The sequence below is a fragment of the Styela clava genome, chromosome 11, assembly GCF_964204865.1.
Source record: "Styela clava chromosome 11, kaStyClav1.hap1.2, whole genome shotgun sequence".
Lineage (NCBI taxonomy): Eukaryota > Metazoa > Chordata > Ascidiacea > Stolidobranchia > Styelidae > Styela > Styela clava.
The window spans coordinates 3003731-3027736 of record NC_135260.1 but is presented as its reverse complement, the minus strand read 5'-3'; the positions used below and the strand labels follow the sequence as shown (position 1 = coordinate 3027736).

The 24006-nt window shown below is 37.4% G+C and overlaps 1 protein-coding gene across 1 annotated transcript in view; it reads right to left on the bottom strand.

The window, feature by feature from the left end:
• LOC120347412 (aminopeptidase A-like) overlaps window positions 1-24006 on the bottom strand; it is a 34637-nt gene that overhangs the window by 8493 nt on the left and 2138 nt on the right. The window contains exons 5-16 of the mRNA XM_039417373.2: window positions 16208-16335; window positions 13318-13483; window positions 11257-11353; window positions 10664-10805; window positions 9682-9813; window positions 8265-8391; window positions 7430-7584; window positions 5571-5684; window positions 4880-5014; window positions 2329-2460; window positions 1679-1786; window positions 390-546 (exon numbers count right to left, since the gene is read on the bottom strand). Coding sequence (XP_039273307.2) covers window positions 390-546; window positions 1679-1786; window positions 2329-2460; window positions 4880-5014; window positions 5571-5684; window positions 7430-7584; window positions 8265-8391; window positions 9682-9813; window positions 10664-10805; window positions 11257-11353; window positions 13318-13483; window positions 16208-16335 — 1593 coding nt within the window. The remainder of the gene's footprint in view (window positions 1-389; window positions 547-1678; window positions 1787-2328; window positions 2461-4879; window positions 5015-5570; window positions 5685-7429; window positions 7585-8264; window positions 8392-9681; window positions 9814-10663; window positions 10806-11256; window positions 11354-13317; window positions 13484-16207; window positions 16336-24006) is intronic.

The window sequence follows — 24006 nt, the reverse complement described above, 5'->3', positions numbered from 1 at the left end:
ATGCAAAAATGTCAATGAAATGATTTTACTGCGGAAGGAAAGCAGCGGGGAACCAAAGCTGATTGTCAAGCAGCAGCACCGAATGTCGTAGTATTTAATTACGATTCATATTATTTTTTTTTTTTTAATATTCTTCTGGGCGAGCCCGCGTGACGAAGACAGATGAAATCAGTATATTTGAAAATCTTGTAATTCTCAACTTTGTAATTTTGTTTTTGATAAATGAAAGTGGAAAACATCCCTCAAAAAGAATCCCTAGTTGTATTTTTCAAAAGAAAATTGAAATTTGTGGAAAGGTGGTATCAAAACAGACTTACTTGTATCGCTGCGTTTTCACAAAACTCTTCAACAACGAGCCCGTGACCGTCGCATTTCTAATTTTTACTTACTTGTATCGTTGCGGTTCAGCCACATCTCTTTCACCGTGGTATCATCTGATCTGAAATAGTCCACCTTAACCATCCATTTATAGTCGTAGACGGATGGAGGCCTCTTAGATAGATCAGGATTGGCATCGGCCAACATGTGTTCTTGTTTTGCTTGAGCCTGGGAGATATATGGAGTCTTAAAATTTTTAAAAAATGCGAAGGGAATCGATATCGATACCATATATTGTTTTAGCCCTCGCAGATGTATTAAATGGAGTATTAATGATTAAAAAACGACAAACCTGGTTAAAATATATTGAGGATTGACTTCATAGAAAAATTGAAACTGTGAAGAGACTTTATGGACACCATGTTTATAAAAAGCATGCTTTCCATGTTCAAACCACTTTCCTTTTTAATTTTAAAATGGCTATCCGTACACTAATTTTCGAACATCTGATTGGAATATTTAGGTCAACAAGTACTATTACTTCATATTATACTGAAAACTCAAATACTCATGCACGTGAATCAGGGGGTGACCGTACATTTGAACCCATGTACATTTGAACCCATGCGTATATCCACGGGTTCAATCTATATGCGGGTGCTAAAACCCATGGGTTAGGGTTAGTATGGGTTTAACTATCCGTGAAACAAAAAAAATTCCATAGGTGCAATAGCATACAGGTAAATTGTCATGGGTTCAAATGTACGTGGGTTCAAATGTAATGGAACCGAATCAGGGGTGTAACCAGGAGGAAGTGTTGCGGGTCCGGAACCTTTTCTTTTGAAATGTAAAAAAAATACTTTCCGTATCACACATAGCACTTTGTGGTCGCTTGAAACACTTTTTAGGCCCTAAAGACTCTTGAAAACTAACCTGGACCCGCCAACTTTTACGGTTTAATTGGCAATTTAAACTTTTAGTCCCCCCCCCCCACTTTAAAAAATTCTGGCTACGTCCCTGACATGCATTGCAATAATACTAAATAGTCAAGATATTAGTGATACAGTAAATACATAGTAGAATTTCCTCCTAGAGAGGAATTTGTCTGGTGGAAAGTTCAAGATTCAAGAAACTAAAAATTACGACTTGAAAAGGTGTTCCCTTCAATTATATAAAACGGCGAAACCTCGGATGAAATGTCAAGACACACATGAGTAGTTTTATGTATTTTTGCGCGCTTCAAATATGCATATAAGACGTGCAGTGCAATTCGATGTGATTCAAAAATATTCCTGGGGTTAACCATTCTTGGTTCAAACACCCCACACCTTTAGCTATACAGTATACAGCAATAGCTTACCACATTCCCACTTGCGGCTCCAACTGTGATGACAGGAAAGCCCATCTGCTGGACCCACGGATCCATCATCTCTTTCACGTCATATCCCCCACCGTTTGCATCAATGTACTGAAACAAAACAAAAATGTTTATAGGATGGAATTTACATATTTATCACGGGGGAGAGGTAAACTGATACGACAACCTAATCGTATAGCGAATCATGGCCTCTCGCCCGGTTACCAGTCCATGTGGGATATAAGATTAGTTAGACATTTTTTGTTTTGTTTGTTTTTAAAAGCTTTGTCAAAAGTTTGTTTTCAAAGGCATGGACTTGATGGAGAACCGGGAGGGTTTCCAAAAAAATGTCGCCTTTTTTATAGTTATTACAATTAGAAATTTCTTTGTCTTTGTTTCTTAAGGGTTCTTATTGTGATTGTAGTCCTAATTATCATACAATAAAATTTATTGAAACTTATAATCGTTTTTACTATAAAATCGGGCAAAATTTTATGGGAATCCTGTAATCAATAGTCTATTTTATCACCATATAAGAAATACACACTGCACAGAACGAGGTAGAAAGAGAGAGGAAAATAATGCATCTCAGGGTGGAAGGGGCCTGTATAGATAACTGTGTGCCTATAATCATATCCAGAAGGTATCAATACCGTTTGAAGAGAGTTCCACAGGTCTTGCTCATTCGCGTTGCTGAAACGGAAATCGTTGAGATATTTGTTAATTCCTCCGAAGAATAAATCGTCTCCTAAGATGCCATGTAACATGTATAAAACGGTGGCACCCTGAAAAGTAAAATGAAGCATGTTTTGGACCTCCTGAAGTATGCGCACCAAGATGGCGCACAACCTGAACTCAGGTTGTGTACCAGGTTAGGGTTCAGGTTGTGCGACATCTTGGTGCGCATACTTCAGGAGTCCCCATTTTTTCAGCGAAATTTCATTTCTAGTTTATCCACTAAGCCAGGGTCGTAGTCACGAATTTTCAGTTCTGAGTTCTGAAATTTCTGGCAAGTTAGATCGTAACAGCTAACGGGTCCGAAACTGGGTTTTGGAGAGTCTTGAGTAGGGGTGGGTACGTTTTTTGGAGCAGGGGCCAAATATTTTGCCCACCCGGTCTGATGGGCCATGTAAGTGTGACGTAAAATATTGACGGACACCTGAACATAGTATGTGTACCAGGTTAGGGTTAGGCAATAATTTTATTCCAATTTTCCTTATTTTAGTTCTATTACGAGTTCGGGGACAAGCCAAGTGACTCCTGTAGTATTTGTATCTAAAATTATGGCCTAACCCTAACCTGGTACACATACTACGTTCCAGTGTCCGCCAACTTGGTTCACATACTACGGGAGTACCAAAAATTTATATTTTATGAACAATATTTACAGCGTTACAAAAGCAAATATAAAAAACAATACACCTCTTGCCAAAACTAGATTAAACAGCAATCTCAACGAATTCCTTGAGCTATTTCTAACTAAGAAATCAAAATTTGGTTTTGTTTAGTTATGGCAGCATCAGGCGTGCCAGATTAAATTACCCAACGAGTCGGATTTGGCCCGCGGGCCATAGTTTGCCCATGTCAGGTCTTGAAGGTATAAAATACGTTTCAAACTAAAAACAATTGCTATGTGAGATACAGAAAAATCTTTTTGTTCCTCACATTTCAAAAGAGGGACGAGATCCAACACTCACCACCCTCTCTACCTCCTCTATTAAAGAGGGCCTTGTATAATCAAAAATCATTTTTTATTAAAATTTAATTTCTTTAACGTCGAAATTTTTCACAACCTGGAGCGAAAGTTGAAGCCCAAGTCAAATTTTCCTTGACTCCCCAGGGCCCTGGCATATATGGCACATTTGTCCACAATAGGTGTTTAATGCACACACACATACACACTAGCCACTGACTATGTGACAATGTCGAAAACTGAGATCATCTGAGCAGGGGTGCTGACGTTGACAACGATATCATGAGAAGAGTATGCTTATGCGCACACACACACTAACCATTGAATATGTGACACTGTCGAAAACTGAGATAATCTGAGCAGGAGTGCTAATGTTGACAACGATAAGGTGAGATGCAAGTGAGGAATCCGAACACATGCACACATGCACACATTCACATACACACACTAACCCTCGAATATGTGACACTGTCAAAAACTGAGGTGATTTGAGCAGGGGTGCTGACGTTGACAACGATAGAATGAGCAGAACATACTTACGATAGGGTGAGATGCAAGTGAGGAATCCGAACACATGCACACATTCACACACACACACACACTAACCCTCGAATATGTGGCCCTGTCAAAAACTGAGGTGTTCTGAGAAGGGGTGCTGACGTTCACAACAATAGAATGAGCAGAACATACTTATACACACAGACACGCATAATAACACACTCATACACACGAACACACATACATATATATATACACATGCACACATTCATGCACAACACATACACTAACCTTCGAATATGTGACACTGTCAAAAACTGAGGTGTTCTGAGAAGGGGTGCTGACGTTCACAACAATAGAATGAGCAGAACATACTTATACACACAGACACGCATAATAACACACTCATACACACGAACACACATACATATACACTTGCACACATTCATGCACAACACATGCGCTAACCTTCGAATATGTGACACTGTCAAAAACTGAGGTGTTCTGAGAAGGGGTGCTGACGTTCACAACAATAGAATGAGCAGAACATACTTATACACACAGACACGCATAATAACACACTCATACACACGAACACACATACATATATATATACACATGCACACATTCATGCACAACACATACACTAACCTTCGAATATGTGACACTGTCAAAAACTGAGGTGTTCTGAGAAGGGGTGCTGACGTTCACAACAATAGAATGAGCAGAACATACTTATACACACAGACACGCATAATAACACACTCATACACACGAACACACATACACATATATATATACACATGCACACATTCATGCACAACACATACACTAACCTTCGAATATGTGACACTGTCAAAAACTGAGGTGTTCTGAGAAGGGGTGCTGACGTTCACAACAATAGAATGAGCAGAACATACTTATACACACAGACACGCATAATAACACACTCATACACACGAACACACATACATATACACTTGCACACATTCATGCACAACACATGCACTAACCTTCGAATATGTGACACTGTCAAAGACTGATGTGATCTGAGAAGGGGTGTTGACGTCAACAACGATAGGGTGAGACGCGAGTGAGGAATCCGAACGCATTACCGACTGCAAATCGTCGTTGACCAAGTGGTCCAGCTGTAAATGAAATGTTGGATTCAATACAGTGGCGTATTTAGGTTATGGAAGCCATGACTCGTGCAATGGGCGCCTTTTGGATTGTGGTAGAAAAAGGCGAAGTTTTAATTGTAAAATGTTTTAAAAATATTTTCAAATTGGAAGAAATTGGAACTCGTATTTTTACTCAAATAATAACTTTCAATTCATTTCAATTCAACACTAGTCGTTAAAAAGTTACAGAAGACGATCAAGTGGCGCATTTTATTTTTAAACTTCGCCATAAACGCCATTATGCGTTGATACGCCACAGATTTGACGTCAGCCATGGTGGTTTCCACCTAGGGCTTTGCGACCGCTTCACAGTCACTGACACTGCACTGCAAGTTAACAGACACTGCAAGTTCCCGTTCAAATCCTAGAATCGATATTAATATATGTATATTGTTCAAATATATTCGAATAGAAGTTAGGTTTTCCACTGTTATTGAACTTATGGAAACGTTTTGAAATGTTTTATTAGTACAAGGGATAAACTAATTCGTTTTTCTTAACCAAAAAAAAATAATATATTCACAATTCCCCATGTAGGCTCAGCAACATTCTCTCCTAAGTATTCTAGGTAAGATGCGAATCCTTCATTCAGCCATATGTTGTCCCACCATTTCATCGTGACAATGTTCCCAAACCACTGAAAAAAGAAAGTTTTGTCAGTTTTAGGATTTTATGATAATCAATCAGAGGCAGTATGCTTTTCAGCCATTCATTTGTAGGTACTCCCGAAGTACGTGCACCAAGATGGCGCACAACTTGAACATAGTATATGTAGCAGGTTAGGGTTCGGGTTGTGCGCCATCTTGGTACACATACTTCGGCAGTACCCATTTGTGGGGGTGGCAAGAATGGAGAGGTGTTAAGTTGTGTTCTCATTTACATTTCATCCAGGTGATTGTAATTCTGTGATAACTGTGTTCTATTCCCATTTCCCACTCTTGAACTGACCAATGACAGCACAGCATGATGGTATGGCATTGTGGGTAAAACCACTGAAGGATGCTTCCCGGGTATAAATACTGCCAATTGCCATGCCGGTGCGCAGAGGTCATTCATGCTATTCGTGGTGACAACTGAAGTGTTTATGTTAAGTATTGCTTGTGTTCAATAAAACATTGATTTACACCAATGAAAAAGGATGTTTCTAAATTTAGGAGTGGTGGATATTTTGCTGGTAGCAATATAACAACAGGGTGTTAAAAAAGGAAACGCAAACTTTACAGAAGTTAAGATGAAATGCTACTCAATAACTCAAAACATTCAATGGCTGACATCTTTTAAAGAAATGAACGGTGAAATGCCATTTAAACACTTCACGACTGACGTTTTATAACAGTTACTTTCTTAACGTTGCCATGACGAAAAATTTTACCTTAATTTTGCGTATCTTTTTTAACACCCTGTATTTGTAACGTTGAAATGTGTTATGTTTTTGACTGACCATCTGCTCCGGTATATACGCCACATTATAGATATTTAAATACTATTTTGCAAAATGCTTGTATTTTTTAAAATAATTAAAAAAAAAAAAAACTAGCTACACGTTGACGATAATTCTCGTTTACCCGGTATTAGGAATTGATTGATATATATTTATTAGACTTTATACAATTTTCGGCGCTCCCGTAGTATGTATGTATGTATTTTTGTTCGTCTCGTAAAAGCAATATAAAACAGTTAGTAATTATCAACATTGAAGACGGGATGTATACACAAGACCATATTGGCCTAAAACACATGGCAGAGCGGCATACCCTTCATGATAAGCATAAAATGCAATAAATCAAATAAGTATATGTTCCTTCATACAGACAGTTGTGCAAGGAGGGTGGATGGGTTTGGCAACAGAGGCAAGGGTGAAGTATGCAAAACTGTTTGTACTAAGGAGTTTGTAAGACAAAACAACATCAATAAATACAGATAATACAACATGAAATATACTGCATGTAAACATAATAACAAATTTTGGACATAGACTAAATATAGCACCCTTGAGTGATGATACCACATACTATAAATGGGAGAAATAGTCAAGTTTGTGAACCAAGTTGGCGCATACTGGAACATAGTATGTGTCCCGGGTGAGAGTTAGGCCATAATTTTATTCCAATTTTTCTTTCTTTTAATTCTATTACGAGTTCGGGAACTAACCAAGTAACACCCGTAATATTTGTATGTAAAACTATGGCCCAACTTGGTACACATACCATGTTCCAGTGTCCGCCATCTTGGTTCACATACTACGGGAGTACCCATTTTCCCCGCATTCTTACAGATATGGCACAGTGTTCCACGAGAGTCTGAGATGTTTCATTGTTGCTCTACAAAAAAGTTAAAACGCACAGCTCTATTTAAAGCTAACATACTTCTTCTTGCTCATACCTGATGCACAAGTTCATGAGAGATTACAGCTGCAACTCTTTGTTTATAGTAAGTCGAGGACTCTTTCTGGTCCCACAGAAGATTTGTCTCCCGGTATGTGACAAGGCCCCAGTTCTCCATGGCCCCCGTTCCAAAGTTAGGAATCGCAATTTGATCTGTAAATTAAAGTGAAAATTTATTTTGTGGCTGATGATTCAATTCACGGTGTGCAACCCTTTAATACAGAAAGGCCAGATACAAATCGCTGGTTGAAACCGCGGGCCGCACTTATATTTACATAAGCTTTCTAGTGGTTGCAGGCACAAAAATTTTAGGTATTGATCTTGTGACAAATAGTGTTCGCTTTGCACAAGCTCATTTATTGGCATTGCAACGCAAAGTAATTAGAATTACTCGCATATACTAGATTGAATTAAAAACTCGTTTCGCTGACCGCATATGATCCAAAAGTGGGGCTTCTCTGCGGGCAGCACAAGTTTTCTTTGGGCCGCGTTTGGCCCGCTTGTTGCACACTCCTAGTTTAAATATTTAGAATTATTCGACACTGAAGATGCTGTCACCAAATCCGATGATATGCCTGCGCGGCTGAGTAACCTGTTCCGCTATTGACAATTTTATTAGCAGTATTTAAATCAGGGGTCTCAAACTCGCGTCCCGCAGGACGATAGTTTGCGGCCCCCAGCTTAGTATTAAAGTTTAATGTTAGTGTGGGCCGCAAGTCACTTAGATCAGTTCGCAATATTAATACATTCAGTATACGTTCTCGAATTTTGACGTCACAATCACTAACGCTTAGATTCTTAGAGACCCCTGATTTAAATGCAAAAGCACTTACCCAATTTAGGCAAAGAATAGTTCATCATGAATAATTCTTCAAAATAATCAAAAGCAACTTTTGTGACATTCAACGCGTAATCAGCTTGTCCAGCGTCAATCTGAGCCTTCGTGCCGTAGATTTTCAACTGAAAAATAAAGATTTGATTTCATGTGTGTGTGTGTGTAGTATGAAAGTATATGTCGCTTTCAACAATTTAAGTCTTTAGCGCCAGACAATTTAAACCAAACTTTTAATATGCCTACAGGGCGTTCGAGAAGTATGTGCATCAAGATGACGCACAACCTGAAACCCGACCTGGTATACATACTATGTTCAGGTTGTGCGCCATCTTAGTGTACATACTTCGGGAGCACCGCCTATATAGTACTCTCCTGGTGGACTTCACAAAGTCAAGTAGTGAAGGGAAATGCTAGAGATGCTTAAGATAGCTCTGAGTTGAAAATCAATGCCATAATCGCGGCATTTCATCTTAAGTATGTGTCTTTCATTTCTATATGCACGGCAGTTCATTAGAAATTGTTCTTCTGTCCCTGAAACCTTACAGCAACCGCGAAGTCCATTATTATGGCATCCTATTTTATGAAAGTGATTATTTAAACGGCAATGTACTGTCTGAAGTCGAAATAAAATTTTGTCCTTTATTCGTTATCGCAAGGTGGAAGAACGGGGAGAGAAACGCGCAAAATTTTCAAATTGGACTATATTTATATATATACATATATATTCAAGTCATCTTTTAAAAAACTCATGGCCAATCACTGAATTGTCAAAAGATACTGAAACTATAAAGAATAATGGTGGTGTATTAGACGTTGGCATTGATCTCATATTTATCGCTTGGGGGGGCAAACTATTGGCCTTACGTTTACCAGTCCATACGGGCTATATAGAATATTCGTATATACTTTGCATAGACCACGGTGGGACAGAAATGCGAATTTTTTTAATTTTTGCTGGAAAATTTGATCACGACGAATGCGCACCCACTCAGAAGCAATTGAGTCGGTGCTCCCGAAGTATTCGTATTAAGATGACGCACAACCTGAACAAAGTATGAGTACTAGGTTAGAGTTCAGGTTGTGCGTCATTTTGGTACGAATACTTCCGGAGCGCCAAAGAGTCTCCTCAAAATTGACAGGCGACCACTGAAGTGGCAAGAACTAATGACATTATAAATAAATATAGCAGGGAATTAAGCGTTAACCAAGGAAGATAATGAGGCGACTTAATTATGTGGAGCCCTCTCGTTTAAACTCGGATAACCGGAGAAAAGATTTTTTTTACCTCACAGTCGGGAAGATGGAATCAATTGTGCAATTTTTTCCGCCTTCTCTAGGTCGCTATTAACCACGGGGAACAATTTTTTACAATAATGATTTTTTGAGTCTTTGATTTTATTTACAGAAATACTCACTGGAATTCCTCTTTTACTCGTTGCTTCAATCGACACAATCTCGCCCACAATAAAGCATCCGAGATAGGTTGGCATCGGGACAGACTTCTGGAACAAAGTTTCTTTCAACCCTCCTTCGTAATCTGTGGTTTCCTGCAGAATAATAAAATTCAGATTCAGATGTTTATTTTTACATTGCAAAAATTGATACCCCCGAAGTATGTGAACCAAGATGGCGGACACCGGAACATAGTATGTGTACCAGGTTATGGTTAGGACATAATTATATTTCAATTTTCCTTATTTTAGTTCTATTACGAGTTCGGGACTAGCCAAGGGACTCCCGTAGTATTTGTACCGGAAATTATGGCCCCACCCTAACCTGGTACACATACTACGTCCCGGTGTCCGCCATATTGGTTCACATACTTCGGGAATACCCAAGGTTCAATGTAAAGTTAATAAACACTTAAAATACGAGGAAGCAATGCTCAAATATATGGACACGCATACCTAAGTGGCATGAACGGCAGGATGAATTCTACGTTTTCATTATTTTATATGTGATATAAAAGTCAAATTACAAGTATTCGCTATTCGTAACTTTGAATTGTGTTGCGCGAGACTAACTCCTTCTCTTTCCGCCATGTCTTTATGCTATTGGATCCGTATGCGGGTACTCCTGAAGTATGCGCACCAAGATGTCGCCCAACCTGAACCCTAACCGGGTACACAAGCTGAGTTCAGGTTGTGCGCCATCCTGGTGCACATACTTCAGGAGGTCCCGTATGCGTATAATGCAAGGATGCTGTAGCTGGAAGAAACATGACTATTCTATCCAATTAGAGTGTCCAGCTGCACACAAACACAAATGTTTTTTTGCAACGTTTTGTCCGACCAGATTCGAACAAAATAGTCGATTTTATTCTGCGATCATAGGTATTCAAAAATGCACAGTCATAGAATAACATTACTATATATGTAAAATAAAACCATTACTCACAACATCTGGCATGTTAGATAGCGCCGTATGGTGGGCTTCATGAACGATGCTTGTTGTATAAGTAATCTTCAAAGCTGGCTCATCGAAGCACGGGTATCCTCGTCTGGCGTCGACAGGTTCCATGTCTGATCCCACAATGCCTCTGTAAATGTGTTTTAGTTGTTCAGTGATGAAATATTATGGATCAGTGTTAGGGGTAGCGACGTTGCCATGAATTTTCAGGCGGGGAGGATATCAAAATTTCTTCTGTTACAAAAACAAAAGTGGAGAACTATAAGCCTCGTGCCAGAACAAAACTTAAATGCAATCTCATCAAATTTCTCCAAGCTATTTTTTTTAGATACAACATCGAAAATAACATCAAATTGATTTTAGTTTGACTGTCGCAGCATCAGGCGAGTCAAATTGATTTACCCAACGGGCCGGATTTGGCCGCGGGTCGTAGTTGACACATATCAGCTTAGACTCAACTGACATGACGTAGCAGAATTTACATGATGATATCATTAGATACTAGTGGATTATACAGGGCCTTATTAGGAGCGAAAGGGAGGGTTACGCGTCATAAAAACAAATGAACTGAAAATACAAACTTGACTGTGCCGTCTGGATCCGTGTACGTTGATTTATAGATTCCTACAATTGATTCAATAAGACTGTTGTTGAATCCTATTGTCAGTATGTATTCACCTGTTGAATTCGGAGGATAATTTAAAGCAGTGCTTCTCATTACTTATCGATCTTAAGATCGGTAAGTATGTTGATAGGTATTTGTTGCCTGTTAGTTTGTTTGTCTGTCTGTTAGAGTTAGATGTACGCGATATCTCACGAGAGCGTGATTGAATCTGCTCCAAATTCTGCATGTGCATTCATCATAGCTCGGATCAGAAGCGTGTTGATTTTCGATGAATTATGTCGTATATTTAGCGAGTTATTAATTAATTAGTGATGGGACACATGGTGCCACTAATGAGTAAGAGCGCTGTTTTGGGGCATCCCGTAACCTCCGATCGATAAGTCTTCGGTCTCCGACCGATATTCTCGTTTGGACATTATTTGCATCATCAATTGTAATAGCGTACATTAGTGGTTCCCAAACTGGGGGTAATTAGCCCCAAAGTGGCAATTTTGCAATTTTTCCCATTCTCATTTGGATATTATTTGCATCTTTAATCGCAGATGCGTAGCTAGGTAATGTTGGTTAATGCAATAGTTCTCAATTTGTATTATTTATGGGCCTATTTCCGGGCCAAACAAATCTTGGGCCCTTTAATAAAAATTTTGAAATCATAAAAAATTTTTTTTTTTCTTTTTTATCAACTAAATTCTTTTTACCAATATAAACAATACAGTAAAAGTGTCAATAGCCAAACTTATCTTTGGGTCTAGATATTAACTTGTCAAGTTGAATTTCCAAACCTTGGTTCAATTTTTCTCGGGGCCTACTGTACGCTACTTTTGACATTTCGGCAGCGGGTGAGTGCCTTAACTATTGAAGGAGGAATAAGTGACCTTGCTCAGAGCAAATTCCTGAGAAAAAATACACTGGTAGCTGGACAAGAAGACGTTTTTTTGCAACGCTATTGGGGCTGGTCATTTCGAATCGAATAGTAAATTATTCGAATCGATTCAGAGCGAAATTTCGAATCGCCGCCATCTTGTTTTTATCTTTCCGCTAATGGTCGAAGTAAATTTCACAATTTTTTTATTGAAGTCATATATTTTCAACACAATTCAGGCATATGACTCTTTTCGGTAGTCAGTTATTGATTAAAACGTGATTTATATTGTGTGTGAGCGCTCAGTAATCTATCTGGGTAATCCATCATTAGTAATTTATATGTTGAGAGGACCAATTACAATAAAAAAAAGTCGCTTACAATTATATATTTCCAAATATTTGAGATTCGATTCGTTTCGAAAAAATATTCGATTCGATTCTGAAATCACAAGATATTCGAAAATACCCAGCCCTACCTGTAACTGGACAAGAAGCCGTGGTCTGCGATTGTGCTTTTCTATCACATATTTTTCGGTCTTCCGTGATTACCAGTAACCTCATTCAGAGATCAGTACTCTTAAGTGAATGCGCGCGACGCGCTCTGCACATACATTCGAGTGAGTGTTCATACACACATACGCAAAGTCATTACTTATCGATTTTAATCGGTAAGTGTGTTGATAGGTATTTGTCTGTTTGCCTGTCTGTCTGTTTGTCTGTCTGTTAAATGCACGCGATATCTCACGAAAGCGAAAGTGGATCTGATGCAGATTTTGCATGTGCATTCATCATATCTCGTACCAGAAGCCTATCGATTTTGGGCGAATTATGTCGTATAATTAGCGAGTTATCAATTAATTAGTGATGGGACACAAGATGTCACTATGGTGTAAGAGCGCTGTTTTGGGCGATCCCCTAACTTTCGATCGATAAGTCTTCGGTCTCTGACCGACATTCTCGTTTTACTTTTAGGTGAGCGCGCGTAATAAACAACCATAAATCTATATAGTTTTAGTGGGTCGTATCATTTCAGTAGAGATTTACCCAGAGATCAGTCTCATTTTACTCATCTGAGGGAGGGTGCAAGTGACTTTCCTTTGAGTAAATTTAAATAAAAAGAATTTGAATTTAAAAAATTCAAAATAAAACGCACCTGCAGCCATGTTGTCTACAGTTTGCACAACATAAAATTCGTTGTCCGGATACCGGAACTCTCTTTTAATCTCAATATCTTCCAATGTGCCTGCGTTGTCTTTCTGAATCTGAACTGAAGTTATGTTCAAGGTTCTGTGGGCGTGAAAGATCACTACGTCCGTTGCCTGAAAAAAAAAATTGTTTCTTACAAGTGATAAACTAATTAAATTTGATTGTATTAGAAATGAATGATAAAGCTGTTTTTTGGCGCTCCAGAAGTGAGCATACCAATATGGAGATAACTAATTTTTTTCGCATATTTTTGCATTAAGTTGTGTAAAGGGACCGAAACCTATGGACAGGGGATATATGCACTTGGCTAACACAGACGGTCCCGAACTCGTAATAGACCTAAAATATGGAAATCGGAATAAAATTGAGACCCAACCCCAACCTGGTACACATACTTCCAGAGTACCGTTTTTTTTTGCTAGTAAATGGTAATTTTCTTTGCGGAAAGAATTTTTTGTTTTTCTTGAAGTTTTCCCCTCGCATGAAAAAAAAATGTCACAGAATTTTTTGTGCAACAAAATATAATAGAGTTGAGAACCACTGATATAACAGTCTATAATCCAGGGGTGGGAAAGGTTTTGGAGTCTGGGGCCAAAAAAATTTCTCCTCTAGACTTGCGGGTCATATAAGTGTGCCGTAACAAGTTACATTTTATGAACAGAATTTTGTTTAAAGTGTTACACGATATAGATTTTAATAACAACAACTATTTAGTGCATGTAGAATTGGTTAAAAGCAGAAATTTATGACAGCATTAGGCGGGCCAGATTGAATCACCGAACGGACCGGATTTGGCCCGCGGGCCGTAGTTTGCCCATACATACATACATACATACATACATACATACATACATACATACAATGCGGCTATAAGAATTGTGCTGAGTGTCGATATTTGTCATACGATTTCCGCGACCATACAATAAAGCTTTGTTCTCTTGTTTAAACACACATTAGTATTTACTACTGTTTGTTTTGGTGTATGTGTTTGCAGAAATGTCAACTGGCAAGTTAAAAATAAATTGAAAAAACGGTTGACCTCGAAACGATACTTGTGCAAATAAACGCCTCCGTTTACTTTATGCACCTTGTGTTTTACCAATTTAATGGGTACTCCCGTGATATGTGAACCAAGATGGCGGACACCGGAATGTATTATGTGTACCATGTTAAAGAGGGCATAACTTTATTTCAATTTTCCTCATTTTAGTTCTATTACGAGTGTGGTGACTAGCCAAGTGACCCCCCGTAGTATTTGTACCTAAAATTATTGCATAACCCTAATTTGGTACACATACGACGTTCCGGTATCCGCCACCTTGGTTCACATACTACGGAAGTCCCCCTTTAATGTTAGCCTTCAAAAACCATATTCCAGGTCATTTGGAACATATACCAGTAACTAGAGAGAAAATAATTTTGCAAAACGACCTAGGTATTTGAAGCTTCTGGGTATAATCATACACAAACAGGAGTTTACGTGGTAAATAATTTTTCTTGATTTTCGTAATTTATGGGTTTAATTTACGCATTCACTCCCAATATATACGAGACGAAAGCCACGATTTCTTTACGCTTTCCAAATAAGGGGTGCCCGATAATAATTTGAACCCACAAAATTTTCAATAAATATGTTGATTTTAACCCAATAGTTTATATTTTTCAGATTTGATAACAGTAATAGATAGCAAATATTATTTTAAAACCCCACAGTTGGAAGTTGAAAGAAAAGAAGAAGTTTAGCGTTCATCGCAATTTGGAACCAATCTTTTCATGCACTACACTCGAGATCAATCTTCTATATTTTTGCGTGATTTCGTGTGGCGTTTTTTTAACCAAAAAATAAAAACGAGAATATCGGTCAGAGACCGAAGACTTATCGATCGAAAGTTAGGAGATCCCCAAAACAGCGCTTTTACTCCATGGTGACACCTTGTGTCCCATCACTAATTAATTAATAACTCGTTAAATATACGACATAATTCGCCCAAAATCAATAGGCTTCTGGTCCGAGATATGATGAATGCAACATGCAAAATCTGGAGCAGATTCAATCTCGCTTTCATGAGATATCGCGTGCATCTAACAGACAGATATACAAACAGACAAATACCTATCAACATACTTACCGATTAAAATCGATAACTAAAAAGAATTGCCTATATGTCAGCAATGTGGAATTCACTACACCCACCATTGCTGTATCCCTATCGTATTGAGCAGGGACGTAGCCAGACTTTTTAGAGGGGCGGGGGTGCTACAAAAGATACAATAAAATCTATGTCTGATACAAAATAATGCTTTGTTTACACGTCAAAAAAGGGGGCGACCCTCAGCCCCCTGGGTAGGCCCTTAGTACTGACATGAACTGCTGTAAACCTCGCATAAATCAACATTTACAAACGCAAATTTCTACTCTATGTTTATTTATAGTCTTGGTCGTTCTTAGAACTTAAGTGGTCGCGCGAAACTACACTCAGAAATCAATCGTGTTACTTTCTGGGATTTTTTGTACAAAGGTCCCGCTACTAATGAAAAATTGTGCGATTTGAGAAAAACACTCCCATCGCGTTTTAAAATAACAAATTAGTAATTTTCCAGTTAGAGTTGGAAACGATTTGAAAATTTGAATTTACCGTGCAATCTGCATTCCTAGCCCTCATCCTAACCAAAACTGAATAATCAATATTTTTTTTCTATCATAAATTACAGCGGTAGTGGGGGTGCTTTTTTGAGGGGATCTTTGTACAAAAGTTCCCATTTTTGAGTGAGTACGCATGACCTTGGAGCTTTCTTTGAATAAATTTTCTCTCTCAAAAAAAAAAAAAAAAACTCACCTCTGTAGCAGTGAAAGTAATTGCATTTGTCCCCGTATAGTCATCAGTTGTCATGTTCGGGTGAAGAGACAGTCGATAATGTGATGGAATGATATTCGACGGAAGACGAAAGTTTTCCCAAACTCCACCTGAAGTGGTAAAAATTATTGATATTATTAATAAGGCGAGTATGTAATTCTTGTTCTGTAGCATATTACAAAAACCACAAGAGTTGACTTTAATTATCACAAACTCAGAGGCAACATAAATGAACGTTTCCCAACCCGGGAGCAATTCCTCCCTAAGAAGTTTTTTGCTTTGAGGGGGGTAAGTTCCAGAATAGACAAATGATGAATTTATCGAGAAGGTTTGGGAACCTCGGACATAAGTAATGCCAGTGTGGTCTTTCATAAAAGAAGTTGATGGTATATCTATGGCGGCTTCCACAGAGCCTTGTGTGGAGCGAAATTCCTGAAAAATTAGTCAAAAAGTTCACTCCCAATATAAACTCAGAATCAGCAAAATTGTAAATTGTCCAGAAAAAAAGATTCGAATTTTCTTTTGCCATCATAATAAATACACAGTATTTTGTGCTAAACCTCAGAAAATATGTCACTCAAATGTGAAAAAAAAAACTTTGAAGTATTCTGTTGTAGTAAAAGTACAAACACTATAAGAATTAAAAAATTAGAAATATATGTTTCCCTCATTTTTTCAAGACATCTTTTCAAGGTTTGCCCAATTAAAACATTTAATTTAAAAACATCTTCAACAAGTTGAAATTACTATTAAATTACTATTTTCGACAGCATTGCTGCAAATTTTTAACAGTATATTTACAGCGGCGGAGGGAGAATAATTCTACTAATCGATTGTGTCGTAATACATTAATTATTCGGTGCAACGACCCCCGATCGGAAGTCTTTTTGTAACAGGAGTGGCTCCCGGAGGGAAGTTTTGAAGATAATAATTTCGTTGCCGTTGATCATGTTTTAGCTTCCCATAAGCTAACCGTACAAGAAAAGCGCGCGAATAAGCGCATTTTATTCGTGGTTCAAATATGGCCACTGATAAGTTTACTTGTGCTTGTTGTGGCGCCTACATTTTATTAGGGAGTTTGTTTTATTGTTTGGTAATTGTAAAACATATTATTCCGTGATAAAAGTTAATTGCTGACAAACATTGTTATCGATTGTTACGTCAAAGAATGTTTCGGTACCAAGTATTGTCTGTTTGTCTATTACTTCCTAATCTAATAACAAACATATTTATGAGGCCACAAGAATGGCAGCGGTTGGCGAGAAATGATTAACACGAACGATGCAAAGATAAAATACATGTTATTCCATGAATAAAACATCTACAAATATGTCTCGCCTGACAGGACCTAAAGGTATTTTAGGTGTACTCGCGCATAATAAAATAATTCTCGCGGTCTGTGGTTTTTGTTGGAATCGAGAGAGGAGTCATATTTTAAAATTATTTTGTTTTGGAGTAGAAATTTTGACATTTTGTACATAACGAAGTCTCAAGTCAAAGTCAAATTATTTGACAGACAATAAAAAAAATTTGATTCCATATATTTAATTCTGTAATGCTTTGTCTGAGCAGCGGTTCCCAATCTTTTTCGATAAAATTCCTTCCTTCGTCTATCCCGAGGATGTGCGACTTTTTGTCGGTGGGCACAGTATCGCTTAGCCTTACAGTAATAAAATTTGTGCAGAAGTCAGAGTGCCAGTTTCTTTAATACTCACTTCAGGCCTATTGAAAATTGGCAAAATAATCAAAACACCGTTTTAATGTTTATTGAGGTAGAAAGAAAGGTTACCCATGAATCCACATAAATAAAATGTCTCACAACCTGTACTATACACACATTATGTAAATAGGACCAAATGTAAAGTCCCGCTACTTCCAGATATATATTAGCTCAAAAAGGACCCGCATTTTTCAAAGACTACATTTTTCAAGTTTCTCAAAATTGCTGACTCAGCAAAATTGACAGTACGAGATTTGACCCTGAGAGTATAATAACTTATTTCCTTCTGGATTTGAAATCCCATCTGTTAAGAATGGAAGATTTATTTTACAACATAGATCATACTCGCTCGTATTCTATATAAGTCCATATTTTTGCCCGTTTCCATGGCAACTCAATAAAATGACAATGGTGAAAATAATATAAATTTGAATAAACATAAATCGCAGTGTTTGAATAAATATTTAGGTGAAAGATGTTATAGATCAGGGTGGTCCAAGGTCGTCGGCCTCGCGGGCCAAATTATTATTTTTGTATTGTCCGCGGGCCACAATAGTGCCAAGAATAGGTAAACAGTGCAATACAAAACAAACTACTTTAGTATCCAAACACATTCAACATCATTTGTCACTTATCAAGTTGAAACATGCAAAAATCTTACTATATCTAGATTTAGTGTAAGATTTCAAACTCTCTATAACGAAGAAAGCGCCATGAAGAGAAAATGCCATTTTGATTGTCACTGACACAACTTGCAAACATATTAAGCAAGCTTTGTGTTATTTTCCCCCTCATACCCAGTCAGAAATTTATTGGAATTGGTCAGCTTCTTTTTAAACTCGTGTTTATGATATGACTGCAGATTGCCAACCTAGGCTATTAGATTAATTTTTAGTTTTTTATGAAGCCTATTATGTTAGCATATATTTCCGACCAAAAAAATAAAACGCCAGTTAACAATTTGTAAATTATTACGTCAAATAATGCGTATCGTCTGTCTGTTTATTAATTCATAATTTGTTAACGCTCATATTTATGAGGTCATAAAGTGGCATAGGTTGGCGCGAAATCATTTAACCAGACATTATTGTTTGTTTGTCTATGAGTTCGTAATTTGGTAACGCACTTATTTATGAGGTCACATAGTGGCATCGATTGACGCGAAATCATTTACCACAAGCTGTAATGCAAAGATAAACTACATGTTTTAAATATGTGCCGACCAACAATAGATATAAGCCGGGGACGGGCAAGGTTTTTGGACCAGAGGCCAAAATTGTGCCCACTAAGACTGGCCGTGTAAGTGTGACGTTAAAAGTTACATTTTATGAACAATATTTACAGTTCTATTCAATGCAAGAGTCTTGCTGCACACTTCACACAAATATATTTCTGTAACGTTTCGTCTGACCGAGGTCAACCTTCTTCATGCAAGCGTTTCACAACTATGAAAAATGCTTGTTTGAAGAAGTCTGACAAAACGTTACAGAAATATATTTGTGTAAGCGTGCAGCAAGACTCTTGAATTGAATAGAATAGTTATTTTCACTCTTGCTATAGCATCCTTGCGTTATACGTATACGGATTCATCTGCGCAAAGGCATAGAGCAAGAAAAGGTAATTAGTTTCACGTAACCCCAACTGTTAATATTTACAGTGTTATAAAAGCAAAAGTGGTGCCAAAACTGAATTTAATTGCAATCTCAACAAACTCCTTAAGCTATATTTTAACTAAAACATTTGGTTTTAGTTTGATTGTGGTAGCATCAGGCGGGCCGGGTTGAACTACCAAACGGGATGAATTTTGCCAGTGGTTTGCCCACGCCAGATCTAAACGATTCTAAGTCGTGCCTAACTGTGTATGATGGTGGAATATATCGAGCTTAATCGATGTAAGCAAGATAATGTAATTTGCCTAAGTTTCAAATTTCTATACAAAAAAAACTTCCAATCCTTTGTACCAAACTCCCGCCACTAATGCAACAATGTGAGATTTGAGAGAATTTCAAGAATTATCTGCATTTCTAACCCTCACCCTAATTGGAAAATTACTATTATTTTCTTTCGAGCGGATGACGGGGGCTTTGTACAGAAGATCCCAAATTCCAACACTAAAAATTTCATCATGATTTTGCTAAAGACACTCAGGCTGTTTTTCCAACGTTGGCGATCCTTTGAGGAGCGCGAACAAAGGTAAATTGTTTAATTCGTTGACTTTATTGTTCTACTTTCGTTTGTTGGCTTCATTAAACGCGGCGAATAACATAACCCATGAAAATGCGTTGCAAGCAAAACTTAGTGTTTGTTGTTCGAGGGACATGACCAAATTTTTTTGTATAACCTAATGAAGTAATACGACGCTTTCGTAAAATGGTGTTGGAAAAAGAGTAAGAATTTATGTCTCATTGCAAATGCTGTAAAATTACATTAAAAAGATGTTAAATTTTGTTTTACCGGACTAAACCAGAAGTGTACCAGTATACCATTCGACGCCGGGTGCAACAAAGTTATACAATGTGCTGTATCCGAATTATAATGGTCAATAAACCTTAATGGCCCCCGTACGTTTAAAATGCTGCACGTGCAGTCTTTTTAATAGCATAAATACAGGACAAACACCGGATAACGGTATCTTATAAACGGCCATGTTCGATTACATGGTCGAAAACGGTTCTAAATGATGCAATAGTTTTTTAAAATGCCGGAAAACTTCAAAGGGTGATACGACCTTATTTTGAGCAAACTCGTATCAAACCTCAATAAATTTTACAAAGCCCGCATTATAGATGTTTGCAGAATCTTGTTTGAATATGGTTACCGTGTTTATTTACTGCCGTTGTTCGGAAGAGAGAAAAGACATCTTCTCGGGAATGGTGCAAAGATAACTAGAGTTTAAAATAAGCATTATTCCGACGGACCACGTTTGAAAATTCCAGAGTTTGAGAATATTTTTTTCTCTGGAGTAAAATATTTGCATTCCTAATGTACTCAAGCCAGTGTTTTCCAACCTACGGTTCGCGGCACAAAGTTCGGTCGCCTGGAATCCATTTGAGTCGCTTGTTTCTTTTGACAAAAACTTAAAAGTTATCATTGATTTTATTTCCTATTGGTTTTTATTGTGTATTCTAAATTTCAAAATATTGTACTGTTGCCTAATATTAATCGGCATCACAGCGTAAAAACTATTTTGCTATGTTAAGTAAAGCCACGCCGCGATTACAAAATCTCGCTCATGACAAAAAATGAAGTGTAACTATTTTGGTGAAATGGATGCTATATGAAGATGACTGTTTTTTTATTTATTTATTTATTATTAATTTAATTTTGCGATCATAAAAGCACCACATGGCGCTTGGTATTTGAGCACATTCTTGAGTGGCGAGATTTCACAATATTTTAATCTCTAAAAATTTAGGTCGCTCGAAAACACGGCTGAGATACACTGTACAAAGAGTTGTTTCACATTTATCCATTTGGCAAAAAACTGATAAAATGCTTTAATTAAAGATAAACATGCAGAAAATTACTCTCCTACACGTTCAAATTTTAATACTAATTGGGTCTCTCTAGCGCAAGGCACCACGTCCAAAGGTTATATGAAACGAGTTAACAACACCCGACGAATTTTAAAAGAAGAAATAAAGGGATGTGGTTTGTTTTTAAATATAATTGAATGAAGCAATGCGCGGAATGTTTATGTCGAGACCCCACATACGCTCATAACATGATTTGGACAAGCAGTCATTGATAAGTCTGTGGTAAACACTCTGTTATTGGGACGACCGTAAGTAGTCTTTTCATGTCAATGGTTATACCAGGGTGGTTCAAGGTTGTCGGCTCCGCGGGCCACAAAATTATTTTTGTATTGTTCGCGGGCCACAATAGTGCCAATAATAAGTAAACAGTGCAATACAGAACAAACCCATTTATTGTGCAAACACATAGTTATTAGGTATAGCCATTCTAGGCTAATAGAATCCGTATTCGATTTTTAGTTTTCTATGATGCCTATATTGTTAGCATATATTCCCGACCAAAAAGTTATAAAGCCAGATAACAATTTAGAATGCCAAGCACATCATTCAACTTCGCCAGTTTTCTTAGCTAGTAATAACACTATTTAATTCAGTGACATTAGTGATGACAAAATCTCGAAAGATTTTTCTGATTAATTTTATGACGAAACAACACAAAATGCGTTTTTTTGATTACTCTCCGAATGTGATGCGGGCCACAGATAATGAAGCGGCGGGCCACATGTAGTCCGCGGGCCAGGGATTGAACCAGCCTGGCCTATACCTTATTTATCAATCACTGGTCAAGGCGGAAACATACAATCGTTCTTATATGCCGCTACGACTTAATAACAGATTTTACTTTGGCTTAAATACACTGGGCAAATAAAATAGGAAATAACCAAATATATAGTGAGTAAACCTATAATGCTATTTTATATTTGTCTGAAGTCTGAATTTTCTAACGCTCACCTAACGTCAAATACCCCCAAATAAGCTTGATTGTATAGATGTTTCCATGAGATAATAGTAGTTTTACTTTAAAACCCTAGTTCCCATGTGGAATCAACACCACAAAACCGTAATTTTTTGACATTTCTAAAACTCGAGCAGCATATTATGGCCTTCATCCAAAGCCAGGGATATTATTACAAACGCCTTAAAAATCGACCTCATTTTAACCTCTGCAGCTCGTTACAATAATTCAATTTGTTTCGTCATAAAAGTAAAATTGCGTTATATGTTCTACCAGAAATGCGTTGCCTAAATAGCAACTTTACAAGTTTATTAGAAAATATAAATAATATAGACTTTGCTAATATAATTTTCCGTGATAAAGTTCAATATATTTTCATTCAAGTACTCGCATTATTGTGTAATATTTATTGGGAATGTAGAATTTCAATAATTTTTATGCGGAAATCTGGCACCAGTCTTTTCATGTAATTTCAGAATACTTTCGGTTTTGTCGAATTTAAGCCGTACTAGGGTACTTTTTAGGTCAGAAGATTAGAATCAGGCGTTTTGATATTTGTTTTTAGGTACATAGGATTATATTATACTTATTTTATCATTAATTGATATGTTTTCCTCGATTATGTTTATACTAGGTCAGGTTAGATTTGGAATTACTATAGAATGCTGGGGCAATAACCTAATCAAGACAATTTATAATGAGCAGAATCCAGCAACACATACCATAAACAAGAAATGGGGATGTGGCAACCACCTGCATGGGATATATGGGTTACCAATGACTGGTTTCTATATACTTGGAATTTCACGCCGAAATCATCTTTTCATAAATGGATCGAAGGAATACAACAGGTAGGCTAGCCAATTTCCGATACCTTCATTCTAGTCAACATTAGTACGATTTGAATTCGAATTGAAGTGTAGTTTAGCGCCACAAACCCACAAGTACTTCCATTGGGTGTAGCATAACGATTTGTAGTGACGTAATTTTTGGATGACGTAGCAAGTGGGGATAGGAATGGTGAAGCCGGAATATTAATAACGTTAGCCAGACCCTGGTGGTCTTCTGTTAGAACAGTAGGAGCCTACTAATAAATTCGTTTTTACTATATTGGTTTATATTTTGTTATTCCATGTGTTTGTTATTCCATGTGTGATTAATATCAAATCATACTGAGGTAGGCATTATATATATATATATTTATATATTTTTTTGAGGATCTGGACTAATTTGTCCGTGTCTCAGAGCTGACAGTAAAGTTCTGTTGCGTAAAATATCGGGTTATCGAAGGTTGTCAATAAAGAGTTAGTGAGCTACCGTATTTCCCTTTAAAACTAGGTCAAAAACATTTCGCACTATTGACTATGGTCTTATTTTAATGGAGGGCTTATATTAAAATAATTCTTAAAATCCAGGCTCGGTCCTATTTTCAGGCTAGTTCTTATTTTCGGGGAAACACGTATTCTAAATACTACCGGTAACAGAATTTACGATACACTAAAGCTTTAAGCCTTTTACGGTGTTCATCTTTGTTGTTAGCAGCCCTTATTTAATTCTATAATTCAGAAAG